General features: G+C 42.6%; 1 protein-coding gene across 1 annotated transcript in view; it reads right to left on the bottom strand.

Annotated features, from left to right (window-relative positions):
- The window catches only part of ADGRA1 (adhesion G protein-coupled receptor A1), a 1,405,372-nt gene that overhangs the window by 156,666 nt on the left and 1,225,623 nt on the right, over positions 1-23,083 (bottom strand). The window contains exon 16 of the mRNA XM_063962017.1: positions 22,359-22,482. Coding sequence (XP_063818087.1) covers positions 22,359-22,482 — 124 coding nt within the window. The remainder of the gene's footprint in view (positions 1-22,358; positions 22,483-23,083) is intronic.

The following is a 23,083-nucleotide window of genomic DNA, read 5'->3' as shown; positions in this document are numbered from 1 at the left end:
AGTGCCCTAGTTAGTGCAATGCCCCTTAGTAGTGCCCAAGTTAGTGTTATGCCCATAGTAGTGCCCTGGTTAGTGTTATGCCCATAGTAGTGCCCTGGTTAGTGTTATGCCCCATAGTAGTGTCCTAGTTAGTGTTATGGACCATAGTAATGTCCTAGTTAGTGTTATGCCCCATTGTAGTACCCTAGTTAGTGTTATACTATATTAAAAGAACTCTGTTTAGGACACGTGGGCACTCGCTGAGGCTGGAGGAGAGAAAATTCCATACACAACGGAGGAAAGGGTTCTTCACTGTTAGGGCAATAAGGATTTGGAATTCCCTGCCAGGGAACGTGGTAATGGCGGACTCTGTAAATGCATTTAAAAGAGGATTGGATAAATGTCTGATTGAAAATGATATCCAAGGTTATAACATTTAAAATATTGACGTTGATAATCTGGGTGTAACATGATTTATAGTTGTTAACTAGTCATAAAACATTACTTCAGCAGGTATATTATAATCAACTCAACTTAATACAGAATACAGGTTGAACACGATGGGCATTTTGCCTCTATTCAACCTCAATTACTATGTTACTATACACTATATTAGTTCCCTAGTTAGTGTTATGCCCCATAGTAGTGTCCCATATCCTCCAACATGACACACCCCACTAGGTACAAAATGCTCTGTTTCTGGACTTCCCTCTTAATTTATTATTGCCATCACCTGTGAAGAAACAGCTAGTTAGTGTTATGCCCCATAGTAGTGCCCTAGTTAGTGTTATGCCCCATAGTAGTGTCCTAGTTAGTGCTATGTCACATAATAGTGCCCTAGTTAGTGTTATGCCCCATAGTAGTGCCCTGGTTAGTGTTATGCCCCATAGTAGTGTCCTAGTTAGTGCTATGTCACATAGTAGTGTCCTAGTTAGTGTTATGCCCCATAGTAGTGTCCTAGTTAGTGTTATGCCCCATAGTAGTGTCCTAGTTAGTGCTATGTCACATAGTAGTGTCCTAGTTAGTGTTATGCCCCATAGTAGTGCCCTAGTTAGTGCTATGTCACATAGTAGTGTCCTAGTTAGTGTTATGCCCCATAGTAGTGTCCTAGTTAGTGCTATGTCACATAGTAGTGTCCTAGTTAGTGTTATGCCCCATAGTAGTGCCCTAGTTAGTGCTATGTCACATAGAAGTGTTCTAGTTAATGTTATGTCCCATAGTAGTGCCCTAGTTCATATTATAGGCCTGAGTCAGAGTTATAGGCTAATGCATTTAAAGATGTTAATTTCTATGCAGCTAATGTGTGAAAATATGCTAATGCTGTAACCGCCTGACAATGCATTGAGATGCCCATTGCGGCCTCACAAACCTCAGCATCTGTGTATATAGATGCAGCATAGATAACAGTTCTGAACCCTATGGTTGCACAGCATGGCCACAGGAAGTAAGATGCTAGAGCTCTTTGTACTGCATACAAGATCGCAGACACAGGCAGAAACATTGGAATGGATTTGAGTATATCACGATCAGGCGCTAAAGCTGCTGACCTAATACAACTCTCAGAAGTTTCACCTTACTTCAAAAACAACAATACAGTACAAGAAAATGAGAAAGTGTACATGGTTTTCAAGCGCTAATGACAATACTTCCCTTGTTTTGGGATGATTATTGACCAATAAAGAAATAGGTAATTGAAAATATATTTTCAATTACCTATTTCTTTATAGTTTTGCATATGGTGATTGGGAATCACTAGAATTTATCTAGGCTGCTTTATTCCACCAAGCGCTATTTTCTAGTCCATATATTTTTTGTGATTATTGACCAATGTTTCTCCTCTTGGATAGGTGATGTTCTCCATAGATTTCACCAGATTTATGAAGAAACACGGAACAGAGAATAAAACAAATATGGTGTAGTATGTCAACCACACAACAACAATAAGTCCCAGAATTTTTTTATTCCAATATCCCCTAAATTCATATAGCGTGTAGAATGGAATGTCCTAGATGGCGTACCATACTCACACAGTAGATAGCCACAATGGACACATAAAGTTATCTTTACAGTGTAGATCCCACCCTCTCACTGATGGATTTTATGAGTACTGGTGCATACCCGAACTCACACTTCAAAGAGTGGTAACAAGCATGTAAAGGTATCTTTAATCCCCCTTAACGAGTGTGTCAGGATAACGTACCTAACTCACAATTCCAGGAGCTGCTACTTTCACATCAAGGTATCTTTAAATTTGGTGTACTTCCAAGCAAAAAAATTATTTCAGTCCAATCCACATTTATGGAAAAAGGGGATAACAAATTTATTTAAAAATTAATGACAAAAAAAGTCCATAAACACATAGAATTAATGGAGGTACTCCTGCACAGCATAAGAAAAAAACATAGGTGTGTAGATTGAAAAAATGGAGACGGGCGTTCCGGACTGCCCACTCACCACTACCTAGGCAGATCGAATGCAATCAAAAAAGTGGATGTGCAGATGGTCCCCTCTGTATTTTCCAACGCGGTTCAATCCCGCTGGATCCTTCCTCAGGGCATACAGAGAGGGTCAACTGAAGGAGCTTATATACCCCTATTGTTAATTAACAGGAAGTGATGTCATTTCCTTAATCCTATTCACTTACAGAAATAAACCTTTTAAAATTCCACCTATGGTTTTTTCTTATGCTGTGCAGGAGTACCTCTATTAATTCTATGTGTTTATGGACTGTTTGTGTCATTCATTTTTAAATAAATTTGTTATCCCCTTTTTCCATAAATGTGGATTGGACTGAAATAATTTTTTTGCTTGGAAGTACACCAAATTTAAAGATACCTTGATGTGAAAGTAGCAGCTCCTGGAATTATGAGTGGGGTACGCTATCCTGACCTACTCGTTAAGGGGGATTAAAGATACCTTTACATGCTTGTTACCACTCTTTGAAGTGTGAGTTCGTGTATGCACCAGTACTCATAAAATCCATCAGTGAGAGTGTGGGATCTACACTGTAAAGATACCTTTATGTGTCCATTGTGGCTATCTACTGTGTGAGTATGGTACACCATCTAGGACATTCCATTCTACACGCTATATGAATTGAGGAGATATTGGAATAAATATTTTCTGGGACTTATTGTTGTTGTGTGGTAGACATACTACACCATATTTGTTTTATTCTCTGTCCTATGTTTCTTCATAAATCTGGTGAAATCTATTGAGAACATCACCTATCCAAGAGGAGAAACACAGGCAGAAACATGCCCAGTAAATGGCAGTAACATGTCTGCGTTAGAGTTGCCACAACCCTGCTGCCAGCCACAAAGGCTCTATTATGCCTGTCAATCATTTTGTGAATAAATCCTCTATCCCCTATGTGATCACCATCACAAGAACATCACAGCACATGTGCAGTACGACTTAGACGCACAGTCGGCCAATAATCGCTCAACTGCGGAAAAATCTGCATTACGTACAGTTCTGAATCAGGCTGTATGTCACATTGTAGGGTGACCTGTACACATTCTGCCACTCAGCACCCCTAATTCACATTATCACATACAGTGTCACCAGTTCATATTATGTCGCATTATAGTGCCCGCAGTTCATATTACGTCACATTACAGTGCAACCAGTTCATATTATGTCACATTACAGTGCCCCCAGTTCATATTATGCCACATAACATTGCCCCCAGATCATATTATGTCACTTTACAGTGCCCCCAGTTCATATTATGCCACATAACATTGCCCCCAGATCATATTATGCCACATTACAGTGCCCCCAGGTAATATTATGCCACATTACAGTGCCCCCAGTTAATATTATGCCACATTAAAATGCCCCCAGTTCAAAATATGCTATATTACAGTTCCCCCAGTTCGTATTATACCACATTGCAATTAGCAGGTCAGATTATGTGGGGTGGTCTATGTCACACCCAAATGGGTGGCTTTCATTCTACTCCGGGACCCACATATACTAAGGCAGGGTCAGACTGGCCCACAGGGGAACAGGGGAAACCACCGGTGGGCCCTACTGCCTGTGGGCCCTCCTCCTCCTCTAGGGATCAAGTTCCAGACTATCCTAGTGCACTGGATTTATGCATTATACATATGTTACATTATACTTCACAATAATTTGGTTTATAATATATTTACCAAGGGGCACAGAACATGTAATGGTTAGCCAAACCTCTGTGGTGGCTGTCCACGCCCCCACTGGAACCTGGCTACACCTTTAAGCATGGGCCCCTAGAGCAGCATTACCCCGGTGGGCCCTTCATGCCCCAGTCCGACACTGTACTAAGGTGTCTATTTTTATGGTCATCGACTAAATGTATGAAGTGGTGTTTGTTTGTTGTAGATTCATGGGAACAAAACCATGCATATTATGATGTTCCAAGCAGCTGAAGTATATGAAAAAGCTGTTCTAACCATGAGCTGTTTTAATGACTTTTATGAATGCTATTAATGTGAAAATCAAAATACCAGCTCTGACAGGATGTTAACATTTGTGCTCAGAGAATAATTGTTAGCTATTGCCAAGGAAACTGCAATTAGAGTTTTAACCAATCCACAGAGTTCCTTTATATGGGCATCTGGCTTTATAAAACAAGCAGAAAGAATAAAATTAATAATGCTATGCTGGTATGACAAGTTAATTGTATTACATGGAAATAAAGGGGGCTATGCAATGTAAGATTACCTATAATACAATGTGGGAAATGATTCTAACACTGGTGGTCATTCCGAGTTGTTCGCTCGCAAGCTGCTTTTAGCAGCTTTGCACACGCTAAGCCGCCGCCTACTGGGAGTGAATTTTAGCTTATCAAAATTGCGAACGAAAGATTCGCAATATTGCGAAAAGACTTCTCTGTGCAGTTTCTGAGTAGCTCGAGACTTACTCTGCCAGTGCGATCAGTTCAGTGCTTGTCGTTCCTGGTTTGACGTCACAAACACACCCAGCGTTCGCCCAGACACTCCTCCGTTTCTCCAGCCACTCCCGCGTTTTTCCCAGAAACGGTAGCGTTTTTTCGCACACACCCATAAAACGGCCAGTTTCCGCCCAGAAACACCCACTTCCTGTCAATCACATTACGATCACCAGAACGAAGAAAAAACCTCGTAATGCCGTGAGTAAAATACCTAACTGCATAGCAAATTTACTTGGCGCAGTCGCACTGCGGACATTTCGCATGCGCATTAGCGACTATTCGCTCCGTTGCGAGAAAAAAATAACGAGCGAACAACTCGGAATGACCCCCACAATGCATTCCATTGCTCTACAGCAGGCCTGGCCAACATGTGGCTCTCCAGCTGTTGTGAAGCTACAAGTTCCAGCATGCCCTGCCCTAGTTTAGCTATTAGGGAATGCTAAAACTGTGACAGGGCATGCTGGGATGTGTAGTTTCACAACAGCTGGAATGCTACAGGTTGGCCAGGCCTGCTCTACAGCAATAATATTTTATTGCAGGTTTTCTTAGAGGTAAATAGTAAATACACATCAGAAACCTGTCAGGCAACTCAGAAAAAGTGTTTATGGGCTGTGACTTTTTCTGGAGACTTCACAATCAGAGAATCCGAAAAGGGGCTCCACATCTTATCATGTATTTGCAAAGATATGCAACAAAATACAGATGTAACCATGCTCAGCATATGGTGCCCATACACTTGTGAGATAATCGGTGCTAACCTTCAATTTCGACCGCATCTGTGAGAGAAATCGAAGGATTGTATGCACATTTTAGGTACCTTGCGACGCGATGCGCCCCAAGATAGTATGTGCTGCACTTAATATTTATCGAATCGCAGTGCAATCACGTGTTTTTAAAAACACATGACATATATCGCACTGCGATATGCGATGGGCACCCGCCCAGAGCGGACGGAAGCTGGTGCGATGCCCCGCGATATCACGTTGCGGGGCATCGCACAAGTGTATGGGCACCATTACTGTGATGCGGCATGTTGCATTATGGCATACTGCATGGCGTGCCAGGCTGCGACTACAGATGGAGCCTCACTCATCTAGGCTTCTCTGCTGCGCCTAGGCGCACCAAGGTTTATTAGCATAAGCCTTTCATCTATTGTTCTCAGCTGCAATACAATACAGAGAGAACAATACAGCCGGGGATTAAGTCATTACAGCAGAGGATTAAGTCCGACAGCACTGGCTCAAGTAATCCTATTAAAGCAGGGGTGGGGAACCTGCGGCCCTCCAGTTGTGGTTGAACTAAACATCCCAGCATGCCCTGCAACAGTTTTAGTATGGTGAAATAGCAAAACAGTAGCAGGGCATGCTGATATATGTAGTTCAACAACAGGTGGAGGGCCAAAGGTTCCCCACTCCTGTATTAAAGGGATAGATGAGGAGGGCTCCATCTGTATTTGCAGCCGGCGACGTTTTGCAGCATCCTGCATCGCAGCAAAGATGAGCATGGCTACATCTGTATCTCTGAATTTCTATTACCATAAAGTTTTCAAGTAATGTTGCAAATACTTTTTAGTGTGCACGGGGATACCAGGGGGGAAAAAGCACCCCCTCTCTATTTTTTGACTTCACAAACTAATTTAGATGCATATTGTACTTGCCGTCTCTCCCTGAATTAGTGGTGATCTCCCAACCGTGGCATCCCGCTGCTCGTAATCCCAACAGGGGAAGGTAAGTATACTTACCCTCCGCAAATGTCCCCCTAGCTCTAACCCTCCCTCCCCGCAGCCTAACCCTAACCCCCCACTGGTGGCACCTGAACCTAACCCCCACTTCCCACAACCTAACCCTAACCCTCGGGGTGAAATGCCTAACCCTAACCCCCCCTCCCTGCAGTATAATCCTAACACCCCCCCCCCCCTTGGGCCGCAGCCTAACACTAACCCTCCCCCCACAGCCGAAACCTAACTTCCCCCCACGGCTTATCTCTTGCGGCTCCCAGTCGTCAAATGTTCGGGATCCCGGCGCCAGGCAGGTGACCCTGTCGGGATTCTGGCGTCGGTATTTTGATTGCTGGGGTCCCAACTGCTGGGATCCTGACCGGATCCTACTTGAGATGTGTACATATGGGATCCGGTCAGCATACTGGGGTTCGGGACTCTGGAATCCCGGAACTGGATGGAATTTTGATACCGGAATTCCGACGTGAAAATGCTGGTGCCAGAATCCCAACTGCCAGGATGTGTGTGGATGGGTGAGGTTAGATTTAGGCTGTGGGCGGAGGGTTAAGGTTAGGCTGCGGGTGGAGGGGGGTTTGGTTTAGGCTGCAGGGAGGGAGGGTTGGTGATAAGCACAACCGGGGAGGGTTAAGCCACGGGAGTGGGAGAGTTGGGTTTAGGCTGCAGGGAGGGGGCGTTAGGTTTAGGCACTATATGGGGTGTTAGGATTAGCCTGCGGTGGGAAGGGACAGTTATGGTCAAGCTGCGGGAAGGGAGGGTTAGCGGGGGAGAAGAGTAGGGTTAGGATACTTACCTAGTAGGTGTCGTGATCCTGTGCATCAGGATACCAATCGCGGTATTCTGACTGCCGGCATCACAATCCGGTACATACAGTATTACAGGACATGCATGTTGCATTACAGGGTATGCTTCATTCATTACATGGTGTGAGCTAGTGCTGCATTATAGGGGATGGAAGATGATTTGCACGAACATGATGAAAGGAGTGAGTTAGAGTGGGTAATTACAGATGCTTGAGTGCAGCATATTTTGAATGTACAGTCACACCTAATGTAAAACATTTGAAGTTAATTGGTTAATGGAATAAAGATCGGTGATATTAGCCATCTGTCCAGGCTCTTTCTGCGACTATTGCAGATTTTATTTTACTGTGACAATTGTGCATGGTTTGCAAAAAAATAAATACTTGATACAAAGCACAGCCTCCTACAGGGGTGGTGTAAGAGAAGAGATAGCCTGCGTGCAGACCAGTGGCCTATCTATAATGGGTGCAGTGTGTGCGGTGCACATAGGCTCCTGGGTCCAGAGGGGGCCGCACACACTGCACCCATATCTTCTATACTTACCTTTCTGGTGTCCATGTGTGTCCCCCTTCTCTCCCGTAGCCGGCAGCGCTCCTATTAGCACTCTGAGCACTAGAGACTCCAGTGCTCAGAGCGCTAACAGCGGTGCTGCTGGCTATGGGAGAGGAGGGGGCCCACACGTAGAGACTGCACACGGGTCCCCTCCTCTCTAGATATGCCCCCGGTGCAGACTGTATGTGGGTCCCCTCCTGTCTGGCAGTGCATGTGCCTGGGAACATGGCGCCCATGATACAAATAACAGACATGGGTAATGAAAGCACTTCTCATCTGAAGTTAAACTATAGAAAAATAAATGTTTTTGTCTGACATTCACCATGTGCACGTCAAGAACATATCATAGAAACATCAACACATAAGTAGAAAGTAGCAAGTTTAAATAGCAAACTACTGTAGGCATGGCCGGACTGGCCATCTGGCACTTCTGGCACATGCCAGAAGGGCCGATGGGCAGGTGGGCCGAATTGGTCACACAGAGAGCCGGGAAGGTCGCATGCAGCGCAGCCTCCGGCTCTCTGGTTCCATGGTCTCCATGGAAATGGGGGCGTGCCGCGAGTCCACGCCCCTGGACCTGCGGCGCGCCCCGCCACCCAGCAACAATTGTCATGGTAACGGGGCATGCCGCGAGTCCACACTCCCATGACTCGCGGCACGCCCCCTATACGCCGTGCGGCGCGAGATCACAGATGCCAGGGCCGAATCGAGGCCCCAGTCCGTCGCTGACTGTAGGGCTGAGATTCAAAACATTTGAATTGACTTTTATTATTTATTATTTTATAAAGTCCAATTCATTACTTATTGTGTGGGGGATTATTGGGGCAATGACCATATTTAAAAAACTGTTTTTAAGACATACGTACTTTATACGTTCACTTCATAAGCCTGCACACGCCTGCATACCCGTTAGACGGGTATGGGACTCGGGGTCGACAGTGTCTAGGTTGACAGACATTAGGTCGACACCTATTGGTCGACAGTGACTAGGTCGGCACCAGAAATAGGTCGACATAAACAAAGTAGACATGGAAAAAGGTTGACATGAGTCTTTGATGTTTTTTTGGTGTCGTTTTCATTGTACAGTGACCGGGAACCTCAATTAGTGCACCGTGTCCCCTGGCATGGCTCGCCATGCTTCGGGCACGGTGCCTCGCTCTGCTACCACTGCGCTCTCTACAGGTTACTATTCCCAATGGTAGTCCACGTGGATCGTAAAGTATGAAAAAGTTAAAAAAAGAACAAAAAAGAGTGAAAATTAATGTCGACATTTTTCCATGTCGACCTAATGGCCGCATCAACCTATTTCTGGCGTCGACCAAGTCACTGTTGACCAACAGGTGTTGACCTAATGGGGGTCGACATAAGTGCTGTCTACCTACAGTACGGACACCCGTTAGGCAACCTCAAACCCTACTTAAAGCGTCACCTCCACGCTGTTGCTGGTTCCCAGGAAAGAGGCAGCCTCTTTCGAGTCCAAGATGGCTGTTGTGCACCTACTTCATCCAAATAGAGCAGTTCTAAATCGTTTATCTTAGGTGGAAAATGAGGTTGCTTCCTCCTTCGGATGCCAGCAACAGCGGGGAGAAGACAACAGTAGTGCCTGCCACCTGGGCCAGGTGAGTAGTGTATGTCCTGGAGGGAGTGCTGGTAGGGTGGGGAGTGCCCCCCTGAGGTGGTGTGTATTCCAGGTTAGGCCTGATAAGGTATGTCCTGGGAGGTGGGTTTACTTGTGTCTGGGGGAAGGTCCCCTTGTCGTGAGCTTGTGCACACATATGTTCTGCTTACTCCTCTGCCCAACTAATAGAAATGTGAGAATCCCAGGGTCTCCCACAGTTCAGGAGAAGCTACAGTATATAGGCCAGCATACCAACTTTGCCTGTCCTGGCACTGACAAAGCAAATCAGTTTTGAGCTCATCTGTGACGCAGACACTGAACGAGCAGAGCGACAACTCTGTCCTGTCCATGTTCGCAGTGTCCTCCATGCAACTGATCAGGAGGGAGAATGTTAATTAAAAAATTATGTTTAAGCGGAGTTATCCCTTAAATGTCCTCTAAACATAGGTGAACAGCAAAAATAAATCTGCTGAAAATAATGTATGCATAGTGCCCCCAACATATATTTCTTATTACTTTTTAATATTTCTCCTACACAAATTGTTCATGTTTTTTTTCTTTTTTTAAAAAGACCCCACTCCTCCAACCTCAGCTAATGCAGGAGACAGGGGTTTGTGTATTTTTAGTGTGTTTGATGAAGTGAAAGAGGATAAAGTGACAAGTTGAGGTTGTGTTTTACCTGCAGCGAGGAGATGACCTAAACTAAATGCATTGTGTCAACTTAGTTTTGCTATAAATTTTTTAGCTGTAAAAAGGATTTGAAGGTAAAACCCCCCCTCCCCAAAACAATAGATGGTCTAATGTGTTAAATTAACCGAGACCAGCACAGAGAGTTTTTGACAACGTTTTAAGTAGCGGAACACAACTGGAACGTTTCAGAAGATGGAAGGTGACAGGGGGTTTTAGAGAACAAATAGAGAGAGTGGTGTAGCAAGTACTTTCAGTATGACCCCTGAACAAGCCCCCCGTCCCTCCCCCCAACTACAGTGCAGCATGCTTTCAATCAGTAGTTCCTCAACTGATGGAGCACCATATGTATATAACCAACTCAAGACAAGTCCAGGTATGCCCTGTGACATGCCTGGACTTGTAGTTCTACCTCAGTGAACAGAACATGTTTGGAGTTTTCGCTTCTCAACAGTTAGTGCTCTTATCACAAATATGCCACTTGATTGCCCCCTCTGACATGGTTATTGATGCACTGGTTTAGAGACTGAGAATTGCCTACAGTCCCAGCCTGCGAGCCCTCCGCCGAGACTTGGACAAACAATACAGTACACTCAACACCACTGTGTCTGCTAAGTCCTTCCATCGAGATGCAAATATAGGCTGAGAAGCACAGAATACTGTATTCCTACACTTCCAAAAACACAAGCAATAATTAGGAATAAAACATTTCACAAGTCACATCAGACTTGGGGGCATATTTATCATGAAAAAATGTGCAATGAGAATTTTTAGTTTTCAATTATCATTGTGTTCTCTCACAATTTTTTTCAGTATTCATTATGACCCCATGATAAAATTATCAATTCCAAAATATTGGTGTTTTCCCTATTATCTGAGCTGTCCCCTTACAGGGAGAGGGAGCAGCTCCACTACCCGACTGCTCTCCCTCCCTGCATTCTCACCCCCAGGAGTCAGCTTTCCACACCCTAATGTCAAGCGCTACCCGCAGCCTCTCCCCACATCTCCCACAGCCACTGTCCCCTGGAGCAGAGGACACAGCTGACACCCGGGATCCTCTACCCAGTGTCTACATAATATCCTCATACCGGACACTCCCAGTAAACGGTCAGTTAACACCCACAAACGGCTTCCTCCTGTCAATCACCTTGCAAACGCCCGTGCAAACGGATTTTTCGCACTATCCTGTCGCTGACCGGCGATGCCCTTTGTTGTTCTCAGATGCGCGTGCGCATTACGGTGCATACGCATGCACAGTTAGTACCTGATCACTTGCTGTGCGAAAACGCACAGCAGCGATCAGATCTGAGTGACCCCCTAAGTACTGTGACAGGCTGATGCTGTCTCTGCAGATGGATGTCAGTCTCTGCTGTGTCTCCAATCCCTGCAGCAGCCGTCCGCAGACTCTGCCCCTTTGACTACTGTGGATCCTTGCCCTGATGTCAACATGGACACTTTGCAGCCGTGCGCCCCCCACCCCTCCAGTCCCTTACTGCCAGGGCTGCCCGGTTGCAGAGATTTTGCTGCAGCCACAGCCTTCCTCCTCCCCACCATCCCTGCTGCACAAGCTGTTGTGTAAACAGCAGCTTGTGCAGAAATTGGGGGCTGTTCGACCTCTCAGGACGGCGAACAGTATCACTGTCAAAATGTCACAATTTCTACATCCCCTGGGGAGTGTAGAACTTGTGACAAGTAAAAGATGATGAATATGCCCCTTGGTGAGTGGAATGACCCGAGAGTGCATCTTTAACCTGTAGCACATGCTCTTCCTGCTCTGTCCATTTCTCTCTGTGTTCTCCAGTTTTGTGTGTGTGTGTGTGTGTGTGTGTGTGTGTGTGTGTGTGTGTGTGTGTGTGTATGTGTATGGGTCCGGTATGTAATACCAGTGGCCGGAATCCTGGCAGTCAGGAGAACGATGCCAGAATCCCAACTGCCGGAATCCTCGCGGGCTCACCGCGCTTCGGGACCGGTGGCAAACTTTGCTTGTCACACTATTATATTCCTCCTTGGGTGGTGGCGTGGACCACCACCCAAATGGGAATTGGGGGCTTTGGTCGGGATTCCGACCAGCGGCATTTCGCCGGCTGTCGGGATTCCGGCGTCGGTCTCCTGACCGCCGGGATCCCGACAGCCAGTAAATTAACTGCATCCCGTGTGTGTGTGTGTGTGTGTGTGTGTGTGTGGTTATTTTATGTTTACTACTTTGGGCACTCCATTGATTACATGACAGATAAACTGAATAAAAGTATAAGACTGTACAGCGCTGCAGAATGTGATAGATCAATATAATAGATAATTACAATGAGACATAGGACGTTTATGCAAATGTCTAGTTTTATTTATGTATTTTTTAGGAAGGTCACATTGAGAACCAGCTTGGAACGATCCGTTTCAGGCCAAATGAAGCTGAATCAAGCCAATACAGGCGTAGTTCAATTTACATATTTGCATATTTATTCTTTTTCTGCATAACTTCCTGCGTATGTCTAACAATAATATTTGCATTTGCTGTGAGCACAGCTGTCTTTACTTATAATTAGTGAAAGGGTTTCTTATCTACTCAAAATGTATTAGTAACAGCTATGCAAAATAAGGAACAACATATCACTTACTAAAGATTATAAGGAGGGTTGAATCCTGCAATATAGCGCTGTGGTGGTTTTGACCATAGGCATTGACTGAACAGACCCAAAGCGTTGTCTGATCAGTAGCTGTCTAGGGCAGTAACACAATCATTGATGTGGGAAAGTAATGGGACCATTGCACTTGGCTACTCAGTCATAAATGATCCCTACTTACCCTGTAACATGTGGTCTAACAAGTGTGTGTGTATAGAGTACTTGTTCCAATAGTCTGTAACTATACACATAGCAATAATCCTCTACATAAGAAATATTATCTATCAAAGGAATATACAATTTTCTTTCTGAAACAGAATATCCATAGCAACCATTCCAATGCACAGGAACGAAAGCAACGGTAACAGTCGAAAATAATTCCTACTATGCACGCTAACCAGCTTTTCTTTCCAAACCATTCCCCACTTAGATAACATAATAACTTATACAGAGAGATCATTTTCATTTCATTATGGGTGAGTGTAACCCCCCCCCCCCCCCACACCCCCACACCCTCCCACCCCGCGTCCCCACACACACACATACATTATTCTACCCCCCCCCCAAAAGGAGCAATACAAGCAACAACAAATGTAAGGTGATGTTTTGTGCGCACGGCTTGGAATGAATATGACAATAACTTGAAGCTGTTGCAAAACTGATAGACAGAGGACGAAATAGAAAATGGCATTTTTAGGGATTGCTTTCTGGCCCTGAGAAATATTTTGCTACGTGCCCCCAATTCAAATGTTTATTGCAATATAGAACTTTGCTGAGAAACTCTGCTGAAAAAACACACAGTAAATTAGACAATATTGGGATCAACACAGTCTTTTCCTTGATCAAACCAATAACGGACAAAATATCTGCAGATAATGTTAGTTAGCTTTCCATTTACAGTGACAAACGTGCAGGCATCTTGTGAGACTGGACATCAGTGAAGTGGAGGCACTATAGTGTGGCATATTATGATCTGGGGTACTGTAATGTGGAATAATATGAAGTGGAGGCATTATAGTGTGGCATATTATGATCTGGGGTACTGTAATGTGGCATAAAATGAAGTGGAGGCACTATAGTGTGGCATATTATGATCTGGGGTACTGTAATGTGGCATAATATGAAGTGGAAGCACTATAGTGTGGCATATTATGATCTGTGGTACTGTAATGTGGCATAAAATGAAGTGGAGGCACTATAGTGTGGCATATTATGATCTGTGGTACTGTAATGTGGCATAATATGAAGTGGAGGCATTATAGTGTGGCATATTATGATCTGGGGTACTGTAATGTGGTATAATATGAAATGGAGGCATTACAGTGTGGCATATTATGATCTGTGGTACTGTAATGTGGTATCATATGAAATGGAGGCATTATAGTGTGGCATATTATGATCTGTGGTACTGTAATGTGGTATAATATGAAGTGGAGGCACTATAGTGTGGCATATTATGATCTGTGGTACTGTAATGTGGTATAATATGAAATGGAGGCATTACAGTGTGGCATATTATGATCTGTGGTACTGTAATGTGGTATAATATGAAGTGGAGGCATTATAGTGTGGCATATTATGATCCCGGGTACTGTAATGTGGTATAATATGAAGTGGAGGCACTATAGTGCGGCATATTATGATCCCGGGTACTGTAATGTGGCATAATATGAACTAGGGACACTGGGGGCCGAATGTAATGATGCCCGAGATCGCTGGAGGTGAGAGATGCCGGTCGATCTCTGATTTTTTTTTATTTTTTTTAAAGGAAATCACTTACAAGGCAAAACCATGCCTTCTAAGTGATTGACCCTTTAAAAAAAAATAATCAGAGATCGGCCGGCATCTCTCTCCTCCAGCGATCTCGGGCGTCATTACATCCGGCCCTGTATGTTATAATGTGAATTGTGTGGCATACTGTATACTGGAAGCCCTACAATGTGAAATAATGTGACCTAGGGCACTACTATGGTCAGTAAATGAGCTAGGACACTACTATGGGGCATAAAATTACCATCTGCTGTGGAGAGGTGTCATTGGAACAGGGGCCTTTCAGCATGTTGTTATGGGGCCCACAAAGTCCTGGCTAAGCCCCTAATGGCCACTAAAGGGTATCTTGGCTCTGGATAAATGTGGATAAGATATATAGATGTGTTCACATATATCTGTCTTCCGCGTGCTACAAGTCGCATTACAAATAAAGCATGAGCGTTGGGTTACTTGGTAGTGCCGAGCGTCTTTTTTGGCTACTTTTTATGTTAAAATGTGTCTTATTGCAAAATGGAGCTAATAGTATGCACAATCAGCTGATTAAAATAATATATGGCATGTCTATATTCTGTGCATGACCGCGGCTGTATCTGCATATGAAAAGCATTTCGTATAATATTATAATTATTATATTACCTCAATGATAGTACTCATTCCTTTTAAATTTATAGGCAGAATAATAAAAAAGAATAATTACAAAATGGCTTCATCCATTGTTGACAGGTAAAGTAACCAATAACCCTATTAAGGCCCCCATTTATTAAGCCTTGGATAGGGATAAATATCACGGTGATAAAGTACCAGCCAATCAGCTCCCAATTGTCATGTTACAGGCTTCTTTGAAAAATGACAGTTAGGAGCTGATCGGTTGGCACTTCATCACTGTGCTATTTATCACTCTCCAAGGCTTGATAAATCTGGTCCTAAAAGAGACCCAGTAACAAGCAAATTTCTCTATTTCTACTTCAGCAAATATTAAAAGCTTCAAACACTCAAACATATTTTTCAATTAACAGTCAAGACATAACTAGAGAACTCGCAAGTCTAAATAGTAATATATGCCAGTGGTGACATCGGATCGGAGGGCTCACTGGTCTGAAGGAAAATATATTTCCGAATATATTTCTGGATACTCATGAATGCACTCTTGCCATAAAAATGTAATCACATCTAAATTACAATCAAAAACTAAATATATATCAGTCTCACAGTTCATTACCATGGTGCAGGCGGTGGCATCTTGAGCGAGATAAGAATTTTTACGGCTTTCTGCAAATGTTTATGTTAATATAGCAATATAACTATGAAATGAGGGAACATGTAATGGTTGCAACTGGTTTATGTGATGAACGTCCACTTTCTAGAATATTACAGAAAAATATATGATTTTTTTTTCATGAATATTGGAAATGGAATACCAAATTAATTGCGTTAAACTACAGTAAGATCACGCTGCTGTTAATGTATGCAGATGCTGAAGTACACAGCACCATCTCTACCAAACAACATTATAAAACTTGTATATGTGTGTTGTCGCTACAGCATATTAAATATAAGAGGCAGTAAAATGTAACAAAAGTATAGTAAATTAGATTGAGTTTTAGAATAATGAAAACAATGGTTCTCCAATACAAGGGGCATTTCATACATTTGATATGAATACATTATTTCAACATAGCGGCACATGGCGGTGAAATTTGGGAAACAAATGTGATTATTCCTTAACACAAAAGGTGTATGAGTAGTACGGATGGGGCCTGCCTCACAGCACTGAGGTCATGGGTTCCATTTCCGAGTGTAGTACAGTAGGTTGACATTTAGAAGGTCAATAGTGTCTAGGTCAACATGTGAAAAGGTCGACATGTGATAAGGTCAACACAAGCAAAAGGTCGACGTGGAAATGGTCTAAGCATGAAAAGGTCGACATGAGTTTTTTAGGTTTTTTGGTGTCAATTTGTATATTTAGCCCATGGACCACCAATTTGTGTACCGCATGCACTCGCATGGCTGCCTTCGCTCTCCATGCTTCGGGCAAGGTCCCTCGCTCCGATCCGCTCAGCACAGGTTACCGGTGTAAATTATAGTCCACGTGGATGGTAAAGTATGAAAAAGTCCTAAAAATGAATAAAAGTTGACCATTGGAATGTCTACCATTTGAATATGTCAACCTTTTGACCATGTCGGCCATATGCACATTGACCATATGGTGTCGACTTATTGACGGTCGACCTATCATCCAGATCCCTCGATTTCCATCATGGCTGTAACTGTATGGGGTTTTATGCTCCCTGTTTCCTCCTACAATCCAACATTTTACTGGTAGGCTAATTGGCACACGACAAAAAAATTAACCCTAGTGGGCAGATCAGATGGGCCAAGTGGTTCTTATCTACCATCAAATTCTATGTTTCTATATATTGTTATTTATATACTAAACACATCTTTGGAGAGAATATTTGATATTTCATATCAGTCCCTGCCCCAGTGGCAGAGAGTGACACCAAAATTCTGGCTCCTCCGCAGTGACATGAGTCGGGTGCTGCAGTGTGACATTATTCTGCAGCAATCAGCACAAGTCTCTGGTGGTAACGCAGCATCTCCAGGTAAGCGGGGCACGACCATGCAGTCATGTTACTGTGGGGGGTTCTGTCCAGGCCACGCTCCCTCCATAATGGCAGCAGGGGAATCCCTCAAGGACACGCCCCTTTTCATCAACCCTGGTGCCGCCACTGCAATTTATACTGCAGGCACACATACACACCTAGGGTTGATTGTCAGAAGCCTGCCAGTATGTGTTGGAATGATAGAAGAAACTCCTGCAATCACAGTTAGGGCTTGGTTGAGAATTGAACACAGTAACCCTAACCACTACACCACAGCGCTGTAGCAATGTAGCAATAACATACACAGGGGAGGCAGACTTTTTTTTTTTTGGGGGGGGGGGGTTGAATTCATGAGTATACAGTTCACCAATAAATCTATATAACAATTGCAGAAGGCCTGTCTCCTCTCATCAAAGCGCACTTAGTGGAATCCTGGGTGTCCTCCCCAATAGCTCCTACTGCAAGGGAGATGGGACAGACCTAGTACAGGAGGACTAGCTGCCGGGAATTGGGTAAGGATGGGAGCTGGACACATACACACAAACACATGGAGCAGCAGGGTGGAATGTGAGTCAGAACAGAAGATTGACCGGGGTTGGACAGTGGAGGGTGGGATGGGGCGGAGCAGGGGGGCAAAGACTGAGGTGACCTAGCATGTGCTAAATCCAATAACCCAGGGGGCAGATGTATTAACCTGGAGAAGGCATAAGGAAGTGATAAACCAGTGATATGTGCAAGGTGATAAAGGCACCAGCCAATCAGCTCCAATATGTAAATTAACAGTTAGGATCTGATTGGCTGCTGCCTTTATCACCTTGCACATATCACTGGTTTATCACTTCCTTATGCCTTCTCCAGGATAATACATCTGCCCCCCAGTCACATACAGATAAGGACAGTAAAAAAAAAGCTTATTCTGCCCTACCACTGGCTGTAATACAAACAAATGGGCTCTTACTGTATGTAAGCTAAACATTCCACATTGTTTTAGTGAGTGTTTTCATTTATATGAGTGTATACTTTTCTTTGGCCTTTTATTTAAAACCTTAGTCCCAAAACTATTCTGCATCAATAAACATAATCTGTCAACATTGAGTCACAAAATGGATTCAATCAAATGGCTGCCTCTAATGTAAATAGGAACTGAATAACCTTTCATTTTATATTTATAATGCTTCAAAATCAATACAGGCTGACTATCCCATATCCAAATATTCCGAAATACAGAATTTTTGGAGTGAGAGTGAGATAATGAAACCTTTGTTTTATGATGGCTCAATGTACACACACTTTGTTTAATGCACAAAGTTATTAAAAATATTGGCTAAAATGACCTTCAGGCTGTGTGTATAAGGTGTATATGAAACATAAATGCCTTCTGTGCTTAGATTTAGGTCCCATCATCATGATATCTCATTATGGTATGCAATTATTCCAAAATACGGAAAAATCCGATATCCAAAATACTTCTAGTCCCAAGCATTTTGGATAAGGGATACTCAACCTGTAATACAAGTTAGAGAATATAGACACATCTCTATTACCAGATGTTGTCAACTATATCCAACTACATAAAGACATACTGGGGGATATTCAATTGCTTGAAAAGTCAGTTGAGTGTCTGTTATTTCCTACCTAATAGACAGGAAAAAAACAGACACCCAACAAACTTTTCAAACATTTGAATTCCCCCAATTCTCAGGTTTTGTTCCCTGAGTCCCTGATTCAACTCTTCAAAAACTGGTCTCCCTAAGTATCACCAAACACAATTTTCTCAGTCAAACTGTATTAATGAAAGACTAAATGGGGAGATGTACTAAGCCTTGCAGAGTGATAAGGTGGAGAGAGATAAAGTACCAGCCAATCAGCCATGTTACAGGCTGGGCTGGAAAAATGATAGGAGCTGATTGATTGGTAGTGTATCTATCTCCACTTTATCCCTCTCCTGCCCCTGGATGCCATCTTCTTTTTCTCCTTCAAAGTTTACTGATGACTGTGTATCGCATGCTATTTTGTGCTATTTTAAAAAGTATAGTCCTTGGATATATTTTACTCACCAGATTATGTATTGATATATTTGTCAAAAATCAAATCAAGTGGCGATCCAGTAATTATCCTTGCAAATTTTAGTTAGTGAATGTTATTCATTGGCTTTTGTTGCAGGCTTCCTTTCCACTGTTTGAGCGAGCCACACGATAAATTATATAACGTTACAATCTTCTGCTTCAATTAATAGAATTTCTTCTTCTGTAGTCAAGTAGTGGTTGCTAGTGAAATGTGGATGCATTCTTATTTACAAAATGGCTGCCTCTACATAGGCAAACGCAGGGAGGGTTTCCAGTTGCCTGGAAACGTGTCTGGATCGTTTGCGGGGCGGGCCACAGCGGCTGCATGATGTCACCATGGTGGTCTGGCAACTGCCTTCGCAGCTAGGCCACCCTAAAGATGTAAGCACTTCGCTGTTTAGCAAAGTGCTCGCTTTTTGGCATGGGGAGGGGGGAGGAGGACCCGGCATGTGGGTCGGCCTAACCCTGTGCTGGGCGGCCCCCTGCACGATAGTGGAAGGAGTTGTTGTTTTGTGAATTTTCGCAAAACTACAACTCATGTTGAATAAATTAGGCCCATGGTCATTACTAGGTTATTCTACCACTCCCCCAGACTCTGGCAATTGCTCCAATGTTCCGCAGAGTGGGAGTTAGTGAACTGCATTTGGAAGCCCCCTCTAGAAATCCTGTGTTTGCCACTACTCTACTTTGTGCCACAGTTTGAGGAAGAAAACAAGTTTGCAACTCAAGTTTCAGTGCTATCAGCAGGTACAGTATGTTGAAGTCATCCACAAAAAAAAAATATAAAAAATGTTTCTTGTGTTAGTAAAAAACTTGTTAATTATTCTGATATACATTATAAATTTTCTATATATTTTACTTCCTCATATTTAATATTCGGCAGTGAGAACACTTATTGTACTGTATACAACCCCCCTTTAAACTAGACACTAGTTCTGTTGTGTTATATTATAACCTTCATCAACTTTATTGTATGAAGAGAATTTCAGTTGAGATAACCACGGAACTCCCCCGAGAGTAAACTATTAATACTGTCACACTGGATCAGACAAATGGTTTTATTAATGCATCAGGGAATAGACATTCCAGCATTAAATATATATTTAAAAAGTCCCCAGTCTTATCTGCAATACTTTTGACATATATAAATCTAAAGGTATTAAATATGACATTTAAATGTATTATATTTCACATTATTTTAAATATAGGATTGTTTCAGTATTAAGTATATTTTAAATATATCCATAGCATATATTCCACGAACATTTTAGAATCCATGAGTTATTTTAGTCTGCAGCATTTTAGCCATGAGTCAACTGGGGTGGGGGAGGGGAAGGTCATGTAGACTAGCAAAACCCCAAAGGGGGATTGCCCAACACGGCTGTTTCCTGGTTGCTGGCCCCTCCCCTGAGACTAGCCACTTTATTTTATATTTTCTTTCATGAATAAAAACCCATCATAAGTGACAATTACGGATTGGTGGAAGGAGTTTATGTAATACAAGAGGCCATATACATATATAATGTAGGGACTATTAATATAAAGGGAGTTTGGTGGAGGTTGCTAACATGTTGTATGGCCTACTAATGTAATTCACGGTCTCTGAATTAAATGAAAGAACAGAGAAGAAGAAAGACGAGGCTAATAATTACATACAAGAGGTCATTAAAGGAAATAGGCCTATTTCATAAATTTCTTGAATTTATTATTTGAGCTTTTTGGGCGGACAATAGGATGACTATTAGCAGGGTAGGAAACTGCAGGATTGGATGTAGACAGACAGTGTTTTTACAAGAGTGTTTTTAATTGCAGCACTCTACTTGATAAAGACACCGTAGCGCGTCAAAACGCGTTGTATAGAGTGCTGACGCTGTCCACCTCCCGTCAACATTGTGTCGAACAACCCGGGTACCATCATCCCACACATGTTGTTAGGGTAGGGACAGTTTTCATTTTACATTAAATAAAATTGTTTCTAGCATGCAGAAACTACATACACGTCTCTTTTTATTCATTTTGGAACATATTGGGAGGAACTCATCATTACTTCAATACGATAAGGGGACGTGCAAAGAAACCTTTACGTGCAAGTAGCTGCTATATTCATGTAAGCATACATCTGAGCATATATTTCACATCATCCAGACACCTTGGGTGTTGAATGTTTGCTGAGGGATCCTTTGGATGCATGCTGGGGAGAGGATAATCACCTACCTGTTTCCTGCACATTTGGGATTGTTCTAGTGGACTCATTTATATAGTTTCACACATTGTTTTTCTGTATATTGTTTTTTTACATATGCAATGACCCATATCCACATATTGTGAAGAATTTGAGGACATTGGAAAGCGCAAAGTGAGACATACTTTTGTTTGGACAATAGGACTATTCATGAAATGTTTTACTCTTTGATACTAGTTTGGAGGAAATACATTTACATGTGAAGGTAATTCTATGGTGGGCCTGGTAGGGCAGAAGTAGTCTACTGTAAATGGAATGAGACCACTTTTCCAATATTTTTCATGGCCTCCTTAAGTTGCCTCTGCTCTTACCAGAGCAAGTATGGTGTTCAATCCTATGAATTAGAGGATTTTCTGTACATGGACCGTATTCCTTAGCAGGGCTAAATGTTGTTTTAATCCCATGACTTTAGCAGCCCTGAGATCACCAATTTTAAAAAGTATATGAATAAAGGAAGTCCCCAGGTTTTGTTTCTCTCAAAGTTACCTTATATATAGTAAATTACATATAGATGGGAAAAAAACTTCACAAAAATATTGCTATTTAAAAACACCAGCAAAATGTTATAAAAACATAGTAAACAAAATATGATAAAATGATGGGATAACGGGCAGTCTCCATCCTAAATCCAGACATACAGTACAAACACATCTTAGATGACACCTTTGCAGAAAAACTCCTACATCCGATGCAACTCCAGAGGCTGCATTTCAGTATATCCAGCAAACAGGTCTGAGAGTATTACTTACAGTCTGACATATTATGGGGTAGCTTGTTCTGTTAATTCCTCCAGCAAACACAGCAAAAGTAAGAGCAGTGTGGAAACAGAAATTAAGTAGCATATGCCAGCCTTTTCTGCTGATCCGAATAGTGCTGCAGATGGAAACAGAGACAGATTAAGAGTGGGTATGTAATAATGTAAAAGCAGACATAATTATAAAAATAGTTTACACTTTGTTTGGATATAGTTAGCTGGCAAGCTGTACCCATCTTGCAAGGCAGATTAACCAGTTACCGAATGCACGAATCACATTTCCAATAATTATGATACACGCTGTTGAAATGCCTTACGTATTGTAAAACCGTTATACTGTATGTTCACAGCAATGGCAGAATATAATAATACTTGTTATGTCACTTTTGCAGTACAGAACAGATACCAAATGTATGAAATTGTTACATAATTGTACATTTCCAGCATAGCTTATATATTTACTTTTATTCATTTGTGTATTCATTTAAATCAATAAGTGTGAGACTCCCTCTGAATACATTTGCTACGCATTATTGACTTGCTGTTGCTATGACATTCCTGTGTTTGCTGTTGTTCTTAAATAAACATTAAAAACAAAATAAGTCTGACACTTTCCCTTGTTGTGACAGAAGTTTTCTAACGAATCCTGATGAGCGTTACCTGCTATACCATAGCTGTAGGCAATCTGAATGGTTCCCAATTGGCTCTTACGTATCATAT

The sequence above is a fragment of the Pseudophryne corroboree genome, chromosome 3, assembly GCF_028390025.1.
Source record: "Pseudophryne corroboree isolate aPseCor3 chromosome 3, aPseCor3.hap2, whole genome shotgun sequence".
Lineage (NCBI taxonomy): Eukaryota > Metazoa > Chordata > Amphibia > Anura > Myobatrachidae > Pseudophryne > Pseudophryne corroboree.
This window is presented reverse-complemented; position numbering and strand designations above follow the sequence as displayed.